This window comes from Podarcis cretensis (genome assembly GCF_951804945.1).
Source record: "Podarcis cretensis genome assembly, chromosome: 14".
Taxonomy (NCBI): Eukaryota; Metazoa; Chordata; class Lepidosauria; order Squamata; family Lacertidae; genus Podarcis; species Podarcis cretensis.
This window is the reverse complement of record NC_137183.1, coordinates 5,185,887-5,201,863: the sequence shown is the minus strand read 5'-3', so window position 1 is coordinate 5,201,863 and position 15,977 is coordinate 5,185,887. Positions and strand designations below refer to the sequence as shown.

General features: G+C 50.3%; 1 protein-coding gene across 13 annotated transcripts in view; it reads right to left on the bottom strand.

Annotated features, from left to right (window-relative positions):
• The window catches only part of TPM1 (tropomyosin 1), a gene marked incomplete at its 3' end in the record, with an annotated part of 31,690 nt that extends 18,861 nt beyond the window's left edge, over positions 1 to 12,829 (bottom strand). For 5 of the 13 annotated variants that reach the window (XR_013832975.1, XM_079952889.1, XM_079952893.1 and 2 more), the window contains exons 1-2: positions 12,538 to 12,828; positions 10,840 to 10,965 (exon numbers count right to left, since the gene is read on the bottom strand). Coding sequence is in view for 12 of the 13 variants with exons in the window: in XM_079952889.1 (XP_079809015.1) it covers positions 10,840 to 10,965; positions 12,538 to 12,651 (240 nt within the window). Of the gene's footprint in view, positions 1 to 4,717; positions 4,868 to 10,839; positions 10,966 to 11,135; positions 11,262 to 12,537 lie in introns of those variants that run through there. The other 8 variants (XM_079952896.1, XM_079952890.1, XM_079952895.1 and 5 more) reach the window with 4 other exon arrangements.
• Positions 12,830 to 15,977: the final 3,148 nt, after the last annotated feature.

The following is a 15,977-nucleotide window of genomic DNA, read 5'->3' as shown; positions in this document are numbered from 1 at the left end:
AAACTGATCTCAACCCAGTTGCAGTCTGCAGTGATTAAAGGTCAGTATCCCACTTCCTGTTCCCAAAGCAGAAAGTCAGCCGAGGCTTGCTTGTAGTTTCCTTGAAAGTCCCAAAATTATGGCCTTGCTCTCCCCCCCCTCCGCCTTTCTCCCCTCTTTCTGCAAAGCAGGGCTTTTCCTTATATGGTAAAGAAAACTACCCATGACACCGGAGGGGCACTCCCAGGGCTAGCCGATAAACACAAGTTTCTGGTCTGTGTTTGCTCATAGTTTCAGTATGAGAAGACCAGGGATTAATGATTGCTGCTGGGCTTGACAGCAACTATTTCCCTCCCCCTCCAGTCGTCGTTCTGAAGTGAATGGGAAGGGAACAGCACCCTCCACCCTGCAGAGACTCCCCTTCAACAACTCTGCTAGTTACCTGATCTGTGTGTTTTAAAGGAGTATCCTCACAGGAAATGGAATTTGCACAATACACTGGCCATTTCTTACAGCCTGGCCTTTAAACGCTTGCCTGCTCTCCAGCCCGGCACTGCCATTCTGCAGCAGGCTAGACAACATTTTTACAGACTATCAACTTTTGTGGACTTACTTAAACGACCTTGGCTTTAAAAGTCCTTGGGTTGATTATATATCCCCACCCCAAGATGGCTTCTACATTATTTTCAAGCTGCCGGAATTTGTTAAATGGGTTGATCTGGACATGTGTTTTGGGGGATTATTTTTTTAAGGAATCATATTTGCTTTAATCTGTTTTTCCTACTGTTTATTTGCTGCCTCCAAACAGGCAAGCAAGAAAAACGTAAAATATACATACAAGGCTTCCTTAACAAGCAACAATTTCTCAGATGCTGAGATGAACCCCCAGGCATAGGACTACGGCCTGAATTGCAAAACCATCTAAGTCAGGATGGGGAAACCTGGACCCCAAGTCCCAGCAGGCAGCATGGCCAATGGTCAGAGATGGCAGGAGTTGGAGTCCTGCTCCATCTAGAGCCCACATTCCCAAGCAGCCCTGGCTTTGGGTTCCCCTGCCCCTCCTCTTCTCATCCCCGCCTCCTTGTGCTTTGCATGGTGAGCAAGCAAACAAGTGGGTCACGTGCCATTAAGTCAAGCATCCAACCCACACGGCACCTGCCCAACTAAATGTCTGCTGCAGAGAAAAGGGCAGGATCCCAGCAGGCAAACAGGAACAGCAATGAAGGCCCCACCTGCACTATACACTTAAAGCATCCCTTTTCATGGCCATGGCTTCCCCAAAGAACCATGGGAGCTGTAGTTTGGTAAGGGTGCTGAGAGTTTTGAGCAGGCCCCCATTCCCCTCAAGAGAACTACAGCTCCCAGAGTTCCCCGAGAAGAGGGATTGTTAAACCACTCTGGGAACTGTAGCTTTGTGAGGGGAATGGGGCTCTCCTAACACCTCTCAGTAGCCTTAACAAACTACAAGTTCCCAGGATCCTTTGAGAGAAGTGATTGTGTTTGAAGTGGCATCGCAGTGCTTGAAATGGAGGCGGGAGGGAGATGCTGGCATCCTGAACATTTTGTTGCAGGTGCCCCCTTTTTTCAGCTTGTGTCTTAAACCCCCCCCCCCAAAAAAAAAAACAAGTCCTGATCTGAACACCTGTATGGCAACCCTATACATAGCAGCCATGTGAAACTCAGCCTTGTAGCAAAGGAAACCAGATTCAAAGATGTTCACATTGGTTTTTCTTTTAAAAAATGGTACCAACACCAATATGCATATTTACTTAGAAGTCAAGGGAGATTATTCCCATGTAAATGAACTGGTTAGCAACGCTCAGGGAAGCTGCCCATCACCCAGGCCTCCATGATGTCTGAGTCACCAGCTGCACCTGCTCAAGGCGGAGTTCTTTTGTGGGTGAATCTCAGACAGCATGCTTGAGAATTTGCAGCCCAGACAGCACAACCACACACTAACAACCTGGATGAAGAGAAAGTTGCACCAAAAGCAGGGCAGGAAAGTGCACAAATAGGGGTCTTTTTCAATAGTAATGATGGCTAAGTAGAATCTCCATGTTCAGTGGCAATGTGTCTTTGAATGCTACTTTCTGGGGAGCAACAACACCAGAGTGCTGCCTCCTTTGTGGACCCCCAGGAAGTTGGCTTCCACAGGAAACAGGATGATGAGCTAGAGAAGCTGCGAAAGGCTGACCCAGAAGGGCTCTCTCATGGGTGGCATATGCAGAAAGTGACAAGGGAGATTTGTCTTTCAGCAAACACCAAAGGGCAGGAGTCACAATCCAAAGAAACTGGGTGGTTGCGGGAGAGTTTTGTCATTTTAAGTACAGTACACTGTTAATCTGCAGAATTATCTGCCACAGGGAGCTGTGGTGTCGAGTAGCAAAGCCATTCCTTACACCAGGAAAGGACACAACAAAATGCGGGAGCATATTCTTCCAAATGAGAAGGGCAGGAACAATGTCCCCCAGGTGTTGCCAGGGCTCCCATCACCCAGCAAACCTGGCAGCCAGCATGGCCAGGGTTCAGGGAAGGTGGAGAGCAGTATTCTAGCAACATCTGGAAGGCCAAAGTTTGGCTGAGCAGCTCCCCTGGCAGGCAACAAGGAATGCCATGGGGGTGCATGAATGGTCTGGCCCTCCCCCATCAGCCCACTTCATTCCCATGTTGGCCACGGGGGGGGGGGGAATGTTTTTCCATAACCAGCACCCCTCATGCCCCAATCTGCTCTGCATAAGGCTTTTATTACTATTGCTATTTTTTGCTAGCCTACTAACAGAACTGGTAGGACAGATGATGTTTCCATTCTGTAGGAGGTGGCGGCCATCTAACGGGCCATTGTGAGAAACAGATGCAGGGCCAGAAGGGTCCTTGGCCTGATCCAGCAAAACTATTCTTATGCTCTTTGATCTGATCCAGCAGCAGGACTCTTCTGATGTTCGTTGAGAAAGAACTCTAGTCCGGGGTGTGGAACATCCTCCAAATGTTGCCCGACTACAACTCCCATCATCCCTGACCTTGCTGACGACTGCAGCTAATGGGGGAATGGAATCCAACACCTTAAAGAGGGCCAAAGGGTCCCCACCCCTCCTCTGGTCAACAAATTTGCACAGGCATAACACACAATGTTGTTTGCACCCAATACTGTGACCCTCTATTAGGAACATGCCAAAATGAATGTTCAGCTGCCTTTCGGGGCTGGGTGCAGTGCAAGATGTGCACGGGGGGGGGGGTGTCTCTCCTTCATTGGGGATGGAGGGCCACCTATATCAGTGATTCTTTAGCTGTGGGTCCTGCATTGTAGGGGGTTGGACTGGATGCCTCTCGAAGTCTATGAATCAGAGTGGGTCATGTAGGACCCCAAGGGTCATCTAGAGTCTAACCCTCTGCAATGCAAGAATCTTTTGGCCAACGTGGGGCTGAAACCCACAACCCGTTCTATGATTCTAAGTGGCATCTGTGTGTAGCCAGGAATTAGTTTAGTGGAGGCCGGCTTTTGTTGCAGGAGCAGAACCAAGATATCTGCAATGAAATTGGTCAGTTAGTTATTTCTATTTATTTACTTGATGGGGGGGGTGCAGCCCCCCCCCAGCTACACCCATGGGAGCAAATCCCCCAACATTTTAAAGAGAAAAGTTAATATGGTGCAGCGGACAGGACACGGGGTTTAGGTTGGGGAGGAATTCAAGTCTCTGCTTAGCTTTAAGATTTCTGGTTTGCATTGACTAAGTCTCTGAGCCTCACCTACACCCCCCCCCCCAGGTTAGGGAAGAGCCCAAAGGAGGAAAGCACAGAAGCTCAGCAGAATAGCCCTTTCTTAGGAGGCAGATGGTTCCAAGTTCGATCCTTAGCAGGCCCAGGCAGAGCTGGCAAAACCTCCTGTGCAAATCCCTGGGGAGCCCTTGTAGCCAATACTGAAGCCAAGATGCTCCAATGGTCCCACTTGGCACCAGGCAAATTTCTGGGTAGGCTATGAGGCTGGCATGCCAATTTTACAAGGAAGTCCGGATAAACCGGAATCAAAGCCTGCACATTAATGCATGTCCTTCACAACCATGCTGTTTTGCATGGATTTTATACTCCGTTTAAAAAAGGAAACACTTAGAACCCCCTCGCTGTGCCCAGAGCCCCGCCCTCTTCATCTCAGAGGTGTAAAGGTGGGTTTTGCGCTACCCCGAATTCCCATTTTCAGGGGCATGCGGTGCAGACTTGCCCCTTGCGCCACCCTGCGCAAAGCAATCCTAAACGGTAACTCACTTCCTCTCCGAGCCTGCGCCCCCTGAGCCCAAAGCGACTCCTGCAAGGCTCTCCTCGGCGCGCCAGGCTCCCCTTGCAAGGGCCAGCTCGCTTCTCGCGGGGAACTTCCCCAAAGCGCCGCCTTTGTTCGCCGAGGCGAGGCCGTCGCAGCATCCCCCTTTGTCTCCCGAGGAAGCTTTGGGGAGGCTCCTACGGGGCGCGCCTTGCAAAGCGCGGAGGGCACGAGGGAGACGGGGCTCCCTCTTGCCTCCGGGAGGGAAGGGCTCCCGACTCCCAGGGGGCTCCCCAAGTCCCTCCTTGCTAGAAATCCGAGACGAGACCCCCTTTGCGCGCTCCGCGTCTTCCCGGTTGCCAGGCGAGCTGGATCGGGGGCTCCGCAGAGGCGCAAAGGCGCAGGAAGGGCGGCCGCCGCCCTTGGGAATGCGATGCTCGGGGGATGGCCATGGCCATGGCCGCCGCCGCCGCCGCCGCCGCCGCCTACCTGTTCGCGCAGCGCCCGCTCCTCGTCGAGCTCCCGCTGGAGCCGGCCGGCCCTTTCCTCGGCGCCGTCCGCCTGCTCTTGCAGGCTGCGGATCTTGCGGCGCACGGCCTCCAGCGAGCTGAGCCCCGCCGCCATGGGCACCGCAGGAGAGAGCGAGGAGGCGAGGCTGCCAGAAGGGGAAGCCAGCGGGCCGCGGCCGACCGGCAAGCAAGGCGGCGCCCACCCCGGCTCCTCCCGCCTCGCCGCCTCCGGAAGTCCGCCTTCCCGGCCCCGCCAGCGCCCACCTGCGCCGCCAGGAGACGCCGCGCCCTGCCCTGCAGCGGGCTGTGCGGACACTTACTCGCAAGGAAGCCGCAGTCGCGCCTGAAGAACAGCTCGAGCCCAGCCAGCATCACCGAGATCTGCGGGACTTCCTGCGGATGAAATGCGCTGCGGATCGCGCTGCCTCATTCCTCGCCAAAGTTATATGCGGAGACCTCCACCCCTTTTACACTGTTAGTTTGGAAGTAAACCTCTCCCCTCATTAATTTTTTTAATCAATAATATATATATAAATCCAGCTGGATTGTGATAAAACCAGTGGAATTCATTTCCTAGAATCCTCGGCAGTGAGTCCAGCTCCAGTTCAAAGCCGTGGGAGTTGCTACTGAGTGGGATTTGCTACTGAGTAGTCGGACACGACTACTAAACAACAACAAGAAGCATGTCCATGATCAGTTTGCATGCAGACACCGTTCCTCACATACTTTTTTTTGCAAGGCCCACAAAATCTTACAGCAGAGTAAACACTTCTGGGATCATGCTATGTGATCTGCTTTTGATTGCCTCTCTGCATAAGAGTACCCAAATATTTCCCCAGTGCATGTCCCTGAAGAGGCAGGTGATCTCTGGACTGTACCACAGGTCAAGGTGAAGGATGCTCTTTCACAAACACCTCAAATCCCTGCATCAATAAATCTAGCATGTCAGGGTTATGCCTTAGCCTTTTTTCATGGGCGTACTAGCTATCTAGATGTTTTTGTATCAGTAGTGGAAAGTATTAACCAAGTAAATATATTAACCATTTTGGCACACTGAGATACAATCCTGTCCTGTGAGCCCTCCTTTGCTACCTGAAGTGGAATAGCCCTGACACAACATGAGAGAACTTGGCATTGAATGCAGCCGGATCTCGCATTTCCCAAGGTGCAGCCCTCTGACCCACATGACTCTTGCTTGGGTAGCAAGGAAGGGTCACTTGGCCTTGTTCCTGTGCTGTGGTGGACTAAGCGGCTTTGTCCCAGGCCTGTTCTCCTGGAACTGCCCCTGCCCCAGCCTCTCTCTCCTATTTGTACTAAGACAAAAATGCCCTGGGGCAGGAATGGGTGAGAGGTTTGGAGGCTTGCTGCAGCAGAAAAGGGGGCGGGTGGAAGTGAATGGAGACTTTCCAGAAAAGGTGCACAAGTGCCACCTGGTGGTCAAAGATTCACAGCACTTCCAAGGTGGGAGGTGTTGTGCTCCCAGGGACAGATGCTTTGGCTCCAAGTGATACTACAGCAACATTTCCTGGGTTTAAACCATCTAAAGAGTTGAGCCAGCTGTCACAATCAAACCGTAGGAAGTAGTTACCAGGGACTGAGCCTGCTACAGATTCCCAGCATTAATTGCTTAGCAGGCTACCTAGCAAGAGCCAGATATGCAAAAACAAGACAGACTCCCACCAACAGAGATTGCGAAAAGGCCACCATAACAATGCAAATGAAATGGGAGGACATGAGAATGAAAGGTGCTTGTCTACATTTCTGGAAACCATTATGGGAGATATGCAGTGCAATCTTATGCATGTCTATTCAGAAGCAAATCCTGTTGTGTCTGATGGATGTTACTCCTCAGTCTGGAAGGGCTGGAGCTCAGTGGCTTTGCATGCAGATGGCCCCAGGTTCAACCCCTGGCATCGCCAGGTATAGCTTTGGGATTTCTATTGTCTGAAACCCCGGAGAACTGTTGCCAGGTAGTGTAGAGACAATACTGAGGTAGATGGACTAAGGGTCTGATTCAGTACAAAGCTGCTTAGGTTTTTAGGATTGTGGCCTTAATGCCACTTGACATTTGCTGGCATTCAAATCATTTCACATGCCTTATCTCACCAATCCTCACAAGAGTCCTGCAAGGTAGACCAATATTATTACCATCTCTATATTGGCTTATGTTTGCAGGGAAGGCTTAGAGAATTTGCATGAATCCTGACAAGTATGCTTGTTCAAGATAGCAGCAAACAGAATTGTGGCCTCTGTGCAACTCTGTTCGGTGGGGGAAGGGGGCTTTACTTCCTTCTATTTGGGAAAGAGCAAAGAGGTTTTAAATTGGCTCCAAACATGCTTGTGTTCTAATGCAAATGGAATGGGAAAATTGTGCCCCTCCCCCTGAGAAAACAGGAAGGGGGAAGGAGCAGGACTTGCTGGGCTAGAGAAAACTAGGAAGAATACTGGCTGAAACACAGGGAATGTCAAACCAGAGAATTGCCTTGAGTTGAACACTCCATATTCCAGAGTCATTCTAGGATAGGGGGGGGCTTAGTGACAGCAGGATGCTAAAGTGCTGTCCAAAATACTCCAGATATCTCCAAGGAGTTTCATAGCTACAAGGCACAGGGGGATTATTGGCACCACCAGAAAAACCGGGGTGGAGGACAGTCGAAGGGCAGTAGAGGAGATGCCTTATGCCATCACCGTTCCTTCTGATTGCAGAACCAAGTGGCGAATTCCAAAAGGATGCCTTTTGTAACTGACTCCAATTGGCTGGTCTTGGGGGTTTGGTAAAAAAACAAAAGCAGAGCCTAAAGCCTGCCTACTCCTGATCTTGTCCAGTACTGCTGTCTTTGACTGGCAACAGCTTATCAAGGTCTCAGGCAAGGATCCTTTAAAGCAGGCTTTGCCAGTCTGGTGCCCAGCTGGCTGGAGTTGATGGGAGTTTTAGTTCAAAACCTGGGGGGGGGGGGGGGGAACGACCAGATCACCAAACTTCTACATGCAAAAACCAGGAGTGTCTGCCACTGAGCTATGGGCTTCTCTTTTTCTGCTCCCCCACAGGGAGTGGTTTCCTCACTCCTGCCTTATCTACTGATATGAGCTATGACAAAGGCTAGCCAGGGTTTCCGTTTGACTAGGATTTGCAACTTCAGTTAAACTTTGGCTTCAAATCTTGGTCAGATGAGTCGCCAAGTTGGGTGTGGTGGGTGTTGGCCTATGGCAGAATCAGCTCCTCCTCAGCCCTGGTTTAAGCATGACACCAGGTATATATATATATATATATATATTTAAAACCCAGTAATTCGACAACCTACCTGGCTGGGACTGAGCACTTAGCATCTACAGAAACGTCTGCCAGGTTTTCAGCCCCAACCAGGTGCATTGTCTCTGGTGACTGTGTGAGCAGCAGGAGGACGCCAGGAATCCAGTCTGTGGCATGTGGCTCTGGCGCACTAGTTGTTTCTACATGTAGATGTTTCTGCTTTTAATACACACACACACACACACACACACACACACACACACAGAGCTTCATATTTAAACTGAGCTTCAATTGTTTGCTTTAAAAATGCCCCTTTTAGAAATGAATGGAGAAGTCTGCAAGGAGGGTGTTTTTTTTAAAGAGAGAAGCTGCTTAGCCCTCTTCATTATAATAGTTTCCTTTCCACAAGACAGGATGTTCCACATGTTCAGAATTATATACTACGGAGGTCGGCACATGGAAAATATTGTTCTGGTCATCCAAATTGATTTTTAGTTGAAAGCTGTGTTCAGAAGCCAGAAGGAACTTGGCCTGCTCACCCTCCTGGGAGGGAGGAAACGCCCCCACGGATGGCCATTTTGGATTACCATAAACCTCCCGAGGAAGCCTTCAAAACACACACATTTCAAGCACCTGGGGAGTAAGCCCCAGATTACTCAACTCACCTTACTTTTGAGTATAATAGTATAGGATTGGGCTGAAAGGCTGGAATCCCTAAACACTTACCAGCCAGCAAGCCCCACCCCACTCAATCTACTCAGTGGGACTTGGTCCTGAGATGCTGCATGAGTAGTACTGATCTCTCTCCCTCTCCCTCTCCCTCTCTCTCTCTCTCTCTCTCTCTCTCTCTCTCTCTCTCTGTGTGTGTGTGTTGTCTGACTCTCTCTCCTGATAGCAAACATAGTTTTCAAAGCAGAGCAAGTTCAGTTGGGGCTGCCTGTACTACAGTTTTCTGGCAGTGAAGGCTTCTGAAAGTAGGATCTGTGACAGTTTAGAACAATAGGGCACACCTTTACAGTAAAAGGGCACCTGCCAAGACTCTGCTGACTGGCGGAGGCCACAGAGGGAACAGGATAGCAACACCCTAAAGTTACTCATTAAGCCGTTCCCTCCCACTACAGGCAAACCAGTGTGTCTCAAAGGAAGTGATTTGGAGGCTGACTGCTGTCTGCTTTGCCCATGACTAATGTCCCCGCAGTTGCCCAATCCCAGCCGGTAAAGGTGATCTCACTCCAGGGAGCCCTTCCTCATGCACACTCATTTAACATCCGTCCGTCCCTAAGCATTTTTCTGAATCAATCCAGGAAATTATTTCCTCTCTAGGCAAGTTGGCCTTCTAGATCAATCAGCACTGGATCTCCTTTTGCTGCTTTCTACAAAAAGAAACCCCACACCTAAAAGGTGCAGGATGGAAAAAGTGGAGTTTGTGGCAGGCCCACTTGCAAACAGATGGGGAAGGAGCTCTCGCTTTCCTTTCAACATTTGCAAGCCAATGTGCCTGCTTTCTGAATTAAAGGGAAACGGCAAGAGTCTCCTTCTGAGAATCCAGTAGCATTTCTCAGCTCTCCCCAGCCTTCATCTGAGACAAGCCATTTCAAAATAGTCTGCATTCTTTTCCTTATAAGGAATATCTCCCCTGGATCTATATGCGGTTCCTTTGAACAAGTTAAATAAACCGGCTGGCTGGAATGCTGACTTCCATCTATAGAATGCCACATACAGGGGAAACACATCTGAAGCAGATTAGACGCAGCCTGTCTCTCAGACGAAGAGTCATTCTGTGGTTCTATGGCTGAAATTAAGTCAAACAGATTCCTTTCTAGGCTGGGCACGAGACTTTCTTTTTTAATGCTACGCAATGGACTGAACAGAAATAAGAAAGAAGTTTGTCTTCCAACTTGCACTGGATCGTCTTCATTTAACACCGCACTTTTGCCCATTCTTTCTAAAAACACTTATGTATATGGAAGTTATGCTACCATTTTTCAAATGAGAGAAATATAAGTGACATCATCTGCTTGGGATGCGCATCACCCGCTCTAAACTTGGGAGGACGTCTTTACTTGGAAAGAATTTCCCTTGCACCGTAATGAACGGGGAGCTACAAATGTCTGAGAGTTACATGCATGGGACTATTTAATACTCGTCAAGGGTTAGACAGGTGGGCGGAATGAGAGACTGCAAAGGGTGCAGCTCTCACCCATACCATATAAAGTGCTGAGCTATATATAACCCCGATGCTTATTCTCTGGATCTATCTCCTGCAGACTGCAGACACAGCAAGTATCACCTTCCGGGCTGAGTTCTCACAGCTGTAGTTTTCTTGACAAACCTTCTGACTTTCAAAACCAGAAGATGGCTTGGAAGTTAAGAATCATTGGCCTACCTCTACCCTTAAATCCTTAAGCACAGACATCTTTTGATACCCTAGTGGGTATCCATTATATGCATTGGAGCCTCAACTCAACAACCCTAATTATTTACATCCCTTCTCTGTTTTATGTGTATCAATATGTGTCTTTTGAATAGTTGCAAAGATTTTAAATGTAACATCAATTATCCCTTCATCCTCTGCCTGCATATTGACCCCCGAGAGACATCTTTCCCCTTAGCTTATGAAGCAGTAGCACTTCACACGCTTGGAGGTACCCAAAATGAACAAATGGTACCCATGCTCTTTGGTGATGGGGTGACTGTCATCATGCAAGGAAATGGTCTGTTCCTGCCCATCCGCCCATGTCAAGAGATGCCTGGCCCTGAAGATGGACTTGGGTGGCCTTAGAGATTGCATAGGCTGTTGGCAGCCCAAGTGTTAGTGGTGTGTGTGATGGTGGAAAGGGAAGGGTACTCACATCTGCAGCCTTTTTCTCTGCCACCTCCAACTTTTCCTGGGCATCTTTCAGGGACTCAGAATATTTGTCCAGTTCATCTTCAGTGCTCTTCAGCTTCTTTTGCAGAGACACCAGCTCATCCTCCAGCTGGTTGTGGCGTGGGGAAAGCAGGGAGGACGTGTGGGAGAAGGGGGTGCAGCAGGCAAGGTGATCGCGCACAGGAGAGGTGCAGGTGCAGAAGGACAGATGGACAGAGGAGGAGAGAAGGAGGAAAGAGGGAGAGAAGGAGAACCGTTAGCATCCTCTCAGCACGGTACCTTGGTGGCCTTCTCATCCGCAGCCAGCAGGCTCTCTTCCGCTTTGTGCTGCTCTTCCAGAACCCGGTCCCTCTCATCCTCAGAGGCCCGCAGTTGCTTTTCCAACTGCAGAATGTCCTCCTCCAACTAGCCACGCATGTTAGAGGCAAAAGAGGAGGAGACAGACAACACACTCAGATGCATTTGTGTCCAGGGACATTGCCCTGCCTTCAGCCACCCTCTTGGATTCCTCCCACCCACCCCGGAATAAGCGGGCACAATATTTTTAAAGGTCTCCATCACATGGGCAGACAAGACCAGAAGCAGGAGAAAAGGCATTAACCAAGTGGCATGTGAGGCAGGATGCAACAGATCTGAGCCGTGGACTCAGCCCCATCCACAGGCTAGTCAACACCCTGTGCTTAGATATAGTTATTGACTTAGAGGGTTTGGTTGCTCTTTTTATTTTTTAACCCTACTCTGGAGACCACTTTAAAAAAAGTGGGGTGGGAGACAGTCCCTGATTTGAACTCTACCCCAATTCAGCTATACTTAGTCACTAGTAAATCTTGCTGAAACCAACAAAACAAGTTATTTGTGAGTAACTATTTTCAGTGGGGCTTAGTCATGACAAGCTTGAGCCGGCCTGGACTGATTGATGGCAAGGACCCTCATGCCCACTTGGAAGTCAAGCAGAACCGGGAATGTTGGGGCTTCCTCCCACAGGGAGGCTGTGGGCTCAGTCCTCTAGGCATGCCTTCTCAGGATCAGGGCCCTTGAGCCCAATGGGCAGCCTCACTGCCTAGCCTTCTGCATCTTTTCTCAGAAGTAAAATCCCATCCCCATGGGATTTTACTCCTGAGAAAAGAGGCTTCTGGTCCTGCTGTAGGGATTCTGCTCCTCTTATTGCAGTGAAACTAGTTTGACGCTCAGAAAGCTGGCAGGCCGGCCTGTGACTCCGTGTGTCAAAAAGTCCCACGGCACACCCTGCTTCTCTTCCTCCACGACCTGGGAGCCGCGGAGCGGGGCCTGCTACTGTCGAGCCACCGTCCAGAAGCGTTCCCCTTCAGCCAACTGCTTTCCTCAGGAGGAGGTGCCAGGTCCCTTCTCTCCCGTGAGCCCAGCTTCTTCCAGGGGCAAAAAAGAAAGACACCCCCAACTTTAGGCAAATTTCCTCGACGGCCCACCGCGCGCCCTCTTTCTTACAAAGCACTCCAGAAACCCAACGCCGGGAAGGCAGCCCGTCGGTCTGGAACCTCCTGGAGATCCACGGACCTTACTCCCGAGGAAACACGTCGAGAATCGGGAGGGTCGTTTGTTGGCGCGCCCCCTCGCCTTCTCGGGGGGTGGTTCCCCACATTCCCCAGCCCCACTCCAAACTCCCTCCACTCCCCTGCGGGGCCCCGACGGGGCGTCCGCCCACCTGCTTGCTCCTGTCCTCGGCCGCCTTCTTGTCGGCTTCGGCTTGCTCGGCCCGGTCCAAGGCGTTCTCCTTGTCCAGTTTGAGCATCTGCATCTTCTTCTTGATGGCATCCATGGCGGCGGCGGCGGGGGTGGTCGGGGGTCAGCGGCAAGAAGAAGAAGAAGGTCCCGGTTCGAAGGCGGCGGCGGCGGCGGCGGCGCGGCGGACCTGTGCGTCTGGCTGCTGCGTCTGGAGCTGCCTTCCTGGAGGAGGCTGGGCCGGGCTGAAGTGCGAGCGCCTCCCCAGTCGCGCCGGGCAGATAAGTACCGCCGTGCCCGGGGGCCGAGTGCATTCCTGGAGACATCCAATACTTTTTTGGGAAAGGGCTCGCGCCGCCCTTCCTCCGCCCGCGCGCCTCCCCAGCCCTCCTCCTCTCCTTCTCCGCATCTTTTTCTCTTCTCCCTGCCATTTGATCCCAGAGATGCCTATATAAGGGCAAAGAGGGACGGGGCAAGACGGCAGGAGCCGCCGCCGCCGCCGCCGCTGCTGTCGGGGAGCCTCCGTCCAACCTCTGCTTCTTCCCCCAAGACGCGGCCCAGGGTGGCCCTCAGCAGCCTGGACGGCTTTCCCAGGAGGCGAGTGAAGACCACCACGCCTTGGACGGCCCTTGGGCTCTGCCTGGCCCCTTGCTGCCTTCCACCTCCGCCGTCGGAAGCGGGAGATTCCTCCGAGCGCCAGCGCGCCCTGAGCCTTCCCGTCCTTTGGGGCATCTTGTGAGAAGAGGGTGATGGACCCGATGGACGCCCCCCTCCCAGGCTCTTTTTCCCTTTATACAGTCCAGGGGGAAGCGGGTTCAAAGGCAGATTCAAGCCATTAAGCTCTCCAACTTCCTTGGATTAATTGATTGTATTTCCTAGATGCTTTTCATTCAAATGAATCCCAAAGTGGTTTGCAAACAATAAAGAATATCGTAATACAGCATAACAGAACCTCTCAAGTACAGCATAAACCATATAAAATAATTAACAAATCATCAGTGAAACAATTACAATCGCTTTATAAAATACTTTACTGATAACCCTGAAGAAAGGCAACCACTGAAATCAAACCTTGAAGTTCGGCAAACTCAAACAGACTGACTGGTCCTGGAATGGGGAGGGAGGCAAGCTGGGATTTTGCCTTCCCCACCCTTTTGTAATTGTTATATACTGGAAATCAATAAAATTTTACTTATAATAAAATTTTGAAAAACCAGTTAATAGCTATGGAACACTATTAACAAAGCAGCAATGAAAAACAAGCTAAGCATCACAATTACAACAAAAGTCATTATATATGGCATTTATAACCTATAAAACATGAATCTTTGGGCCACTCCTCCTTCAGCCTGATCTACCTCATCTTGGGAGGGTGGCACTGAAGGAAAGAGAGCCGGGCCCTATAGAGGAAGGGTTGCATTCCCTTGGGCATAACCTTCCACAGGCTGCATGCCCATGGTGGGCGGAGCCAGAGACAAAAATGTTCTGGATTAGCTGATCTGGAATCAGGACAACCTGGCTTTGATGTCCACCATGGCGACGACCTCCGGTAAGAATGCCTAGGCTTGACCCGGCTCTAGAGTTCTGCAGCTGGACGCCTCGCATGCCGCAGCCTCTCTCTGCCCCTGGGTCACTCAAGCCTCATCTGGGGATCGAGCTGCAGCTGGGCGGGCAAATGCCGCAGCCCAGGCAAGTGGACAGCAGCATTGCTGCCTACTCTCCTCTGCAGGCTTGACCCAGGAATGGAGTTGCGGCTGGTGGCATTTGGCGCAAGGAAGCTGCCCGTCTCTGCAGCTCCCTCACACATCAGATCCAGGCTCTGATGAGGGAGCCTGTTGTGGTGGCCCCTGGACCATGGTCTCCGCATCCCTCCCCCCACGCTACACCACTGGGCCAACCAGATGCCTGTGACGGGAAACATGCAAGCAGAACCTGAGCACAAGAGGCCTCTCCCCTTCTGCAGTTTCCAGCAACTAGTGTGCAGAAGCACAAGAAAGTGTGTGGGTGATGAGATGTACATAAAAAATCCAGGCAAAATGAGGAAGCAGAAAAAAGGAGCCCTGATGGGATGGAAGAGTGGGCAACTTCAGAAGGCATTTGAGGACCACATCAGATGCGACCCTGGGTCTCAGGTTTTCCCTCTTGTGCTGTAAGAGAAATGCAAGATCTAATTGTACTAAAAGAAACACAATAAAATCAAGCGCTAACATGTTTTAAAACTTAGATGGACAACCAGTTTAAAACCCATCCATTGCTTGAATTGAAACAAATGTACCGTACACACAACTCAAATGCTACTTACAATTTTTTCAGACAATGCTATAGTGGAAAGGCCATGTTACAAATTTCTGTTTCCCCCTCCCCGCATTTCCTTGTTGCAATAACACGCCAGAGACAAAACAGTCAAAGAAAGAAAGAGACCAAGTGTGCTCTCTTAACTTGCTGCCTTGCTGATTAATCAACCCCAGAATTCATTGGTTAACCTCCAGAGTAAAGTTTATTGCCCTGTTTTAAGATATGGGAGAGGATTTGGATTAGTCAGTCTTCCTTTGCTGCAGGAAACTGAGGTCCCAACCCCACAATCTTTCTCTCTCCCCCACCCCAGTGACAGTTCTCAGTCTTCGAACATAGAACTACATGACAGACCTTTCTGTAGAAGTAGAGCATTTGCTCTGCGTGCAGAAGGTTCAGTCCTGCCATCTCCATGTTGGCTCGTGAAAACCTCCTGTCTGAGCCAGTGGGGAATCTATACTAGGCCATATGGATTCATGGTCTAACTCTGTATAGAGGAGAATGTTTCTAAGCATGCACAGATGTTTCCCCATACATATTCAGATGGGAAAGGCTTCTGAGGCCTTTCTGCCGGCTTTGTTTATGAGTTATTTAAATGGTTTTATTGATATACTGTACACTGTTTTATGTTTTATAAATAGGGACCGCTTACCAGCGGGAAGGTAAACGGCGTTTCCGTGTACTGCTCTGGCTCGCCAGATGCAGCTTTGTCACGCTGGCCACGTGACCCGGAAGTGTCTCCGGACAGCGCTGGCCCCTGGCCTCTTGAGTGAGATGGGCGCACAACCCCAGAGTCTGTCAAGACTGGCCCGTACGGACAGGGGTACCTTTACCTTTACCTTTTTACACTGTTTTATGTGTTTTGCCTTTTACACCTTTAGCCTTTTTGAAGTAAGCCAATTAATGCTATTATTATTATGCCTGATCCGATTGCTTCTTATAAGTCCTGTGGGCAGGGCAGGGGCTATACTATGATCCATCACACTCTTTGTTCCAGATAAATACAAAAATGCTAGCAGTAAGATGAACTTCACATTAATCAAGAAGAGAATATCCCTGAGCATGCGTAAAAAAATAATTCCCCTTGCACTGCAGTAAGACAGGAGGAAGAGAGTTCAGAACAAAGGGGAC